Below are 2500 nucleotides of genomic sequence, written 5' to 3' on the forward strand. Positions count from 1 at the left end.
TATCACAGCTGTAACAACCACACCAGTCAGCCAGCCAGCCAGTCAGTCAGTCAGTCAGCCAGTCAGCCAGACAGCCAGCCAGTTATTGTCAGCCAGGTGTCAGTCATCAGCTGCAGTCCAACCTATAGAGGGACAGTACCAGGGTTATTGTGGTGTGGTATGAGCTGCAGTCCAACAACAGAGAGGAGAGTCAGCCAGCCAGCCAGCCAGCCAGTCAGTCAGTCAGCCAGCCAGTTATAACAGGGTGTGGTATTTGTAGATGAGAACCACCAGTGTGATGCAGTATCACAGCTGTAACAACCACACCAGTCAGCAGGGGGTGAAGAGCTTATGGGGCAGGGTTATCTGTGGTGTGGTATGACACACACACACACACACACACACACACACACACACACACACACACACACACACACACACACACACACACACGTATAAACATTAGAACACACACACACTATAATAACCTGAGTATACATTAAGAATACCTTCCTAATATTGAGTTACAGACTTTGTGTTTTTTTTATATGATGAACAAAGGCAGTGTGTTATTGTGGTGTGGTATGAGCTGCAGTCCAACCAGAGAGGAGACAGCAGGGTTATTGTGGTGTGGTATGAGCTGCAGTCCAACCAGAGAGGAGACAGCAGGGTTATTGTGGTGTGGTATGAGCTGCAGTCCAACCAGAGAGGAGACAGCAGGGTTATTGTGGTGTGGTATGAGCTGCAGTCCACACAGAGAGGAGACAGCAGGGTTATTGTGGTGTGGTATGAGCTGCAGTCCAACCAGAGAGGAGACAGCAGGGTTATTGTGGTGTGGTATGAGCTGCAGTCCAACCAGAGAGGAGACAGCAGGGTTATTGTGGTGTGGTATGAGCTGCAGTCCAACCAGAGAGGAGACAGCAGGGTTATTGTGGTGTGGTATGAGCTGCAGTCCACACAGAGAGGAGACAGCAGGGTTATTGTGGTGTGGTATGAGCTGCAGTCCACACAGAGAGGAGACAGCAGGGTTATTGTGGTGTGGTATGAGCTGCAGTCCACACAGAGAGGAGACAGCAGGGTTATTGTGGTGTGGTATGAGCTGCAGTCCAACCAGAGAGGAGACAGCAGGGTTATTGTGGTGTGGTATGAGCTGCAGTCCAACCAGAGAGGAGACAGCAGGGTTATTGTGGTGTGGTATGAGCTGCAGTCCAACCAGAGAGGAGACAGCAGGGTTATTGTGGTGTGGTATGAGCTGCAGTCCACACAGAGAGGAGACAGCAGGGTTATTGTGGTGTGGTATGAGCTGCAGTCCAACCAGAGAGGAGACAGCAGGGTTATTGTGGTGTGGTATGAGCTGCAGTCCACACAGAGAGGAGACAGCAGGGTTATTGTGGTGTGGTATGAGCTGCAGTCCACACAGAGAGGAGACAGCAGGGTTATTGTGGTGTGGTATGAGCTGCAGTCCAACCAGAGAGGAGACAGCAGGGTTATTGTGGTGTGGTATGAGCTGCAGTCCAACCAGAGAGGAGACAGCAGGGTTATTGTGGTGTGGTATGAGCTGCAGTCCAACCAGAGAGGAGACAGCAGGGTTATTGTGGTGTGGTATGAGCTGCAGTCCAACCAGAGAGGAGACAGCAGGGTTATTGTGGTGTGGTATGAGCTGCAGTCCAACCAGAGAGGAGACAGCAGGGTTATTGTGGTGTGGTATGAGCTGCAGTCCAACCAGAGAGGAGACAGCAGGGTTATTGTGGTGTGGTATGAGCTGCAGTCCAACCAGAGAGGAGACAGCAGGGTTATTGTGGTGTGGTATGAGCTGCAGTCCAACCAGAGAGGAGACAGCAGGGTTATTGTGGTGTGGTATGAGCTGCAGTCCACACAGAGAGGAGACAGCAGGGTTATTGTGGTGTGGTATGAGCTGCAGTCCAACCAGAGAGGAGACAGCAGTGTTTATGTGGTGTGAGATTAGATTAGATTAGTGTCCATATGTCTCATCCAGGACCTGCACACTCAACATTCTGTAATCCCACTCAATATGGCCCTACATCCACACACATCTGTCCACTACAGAGACTGAGTGTGTGTGTGTGTGTGTGTGTGTGTGTGTGTGTGTGTGTGTGTGTGTGTGTGTGTGTGTGTGTGTGTGTGTGTGTGTGTGTGTGTGTGTGTGTGTGTGTGTGTGTGTGTGTGTGCTATCTCACCGCTGATGGAGAACAGTGTGTAAGCCTGCTCGCCCTGCACGGTCGCTACACACTCCAACGTGTGGTAGTGTGTGTGTGCGTCTCCCTTCGTGATGTTCAGTCGACTCTCCACCTCGCTGCTGCCGAAGGCCGAGTCTGATACCGTTACCGTGGCAACCTCCCGCTGCTCCCATTGGCTGGCGTTGGTCAGGTGGGAACACCTGGGGGGGGGGTTTGATTAATTCATTATTAATCAAACATGGTGTCCCATTTCTGACTCAATTGCTGAAGAATGAAAACAAGCCACATTTGAGAAAGAGGGTGTTCATCCTGCTACTCTGTCC

General features: G+C 51.2%; 1 protein-coding gene across 1 annotated transcript in view; it reads right to left on the reverse strand.

Moving 5' to 3' along the window:
* The window catches only part of LOC127923922 (mast/stem cell growth factor receptor kita-like), a 37525-nt gene that overhangs the window by 32544 nt on the left and 2481 nt on the right, over window positions 1–2500 (reverse strand). The window contains exons 3-5 of the mRNA XM_052508181.1: window positions 2170–2377; window positions 313–345; window positions 1–30 (exon numbers count right to left, since the gene is read on the reverse strand). The exon at window positions 1–30 is cut by the window's left edge and continues 42 nt beyond it. Coding sequence (XP_052364141.1) covers window positions 1–30; window positions 313–345; window positions 2170–2377 — 271 coding nt within the window. The remainder of the gene's footprint in view (window positions 31–312; window positions 346–2169; window positions 2378–2500) is intronic.

This window comes from Oncorhynchus keta, unplaced genomic scaffold, assembly GCF_023373465.1.
Source record: "Oncorhynchus keta strain PuntledgeMale-10-30-2019 unplaced genomic scaffold, Oket_V2 Un_contig_3378_pilon_pilon, whole genome shotgun sequence".
NCBI lineage: Eukaryota > Metazoa > Chordata > Actinopteri > Salmoniformes > Salmonidae > Oncorhynchus > Oncorhynchus keta.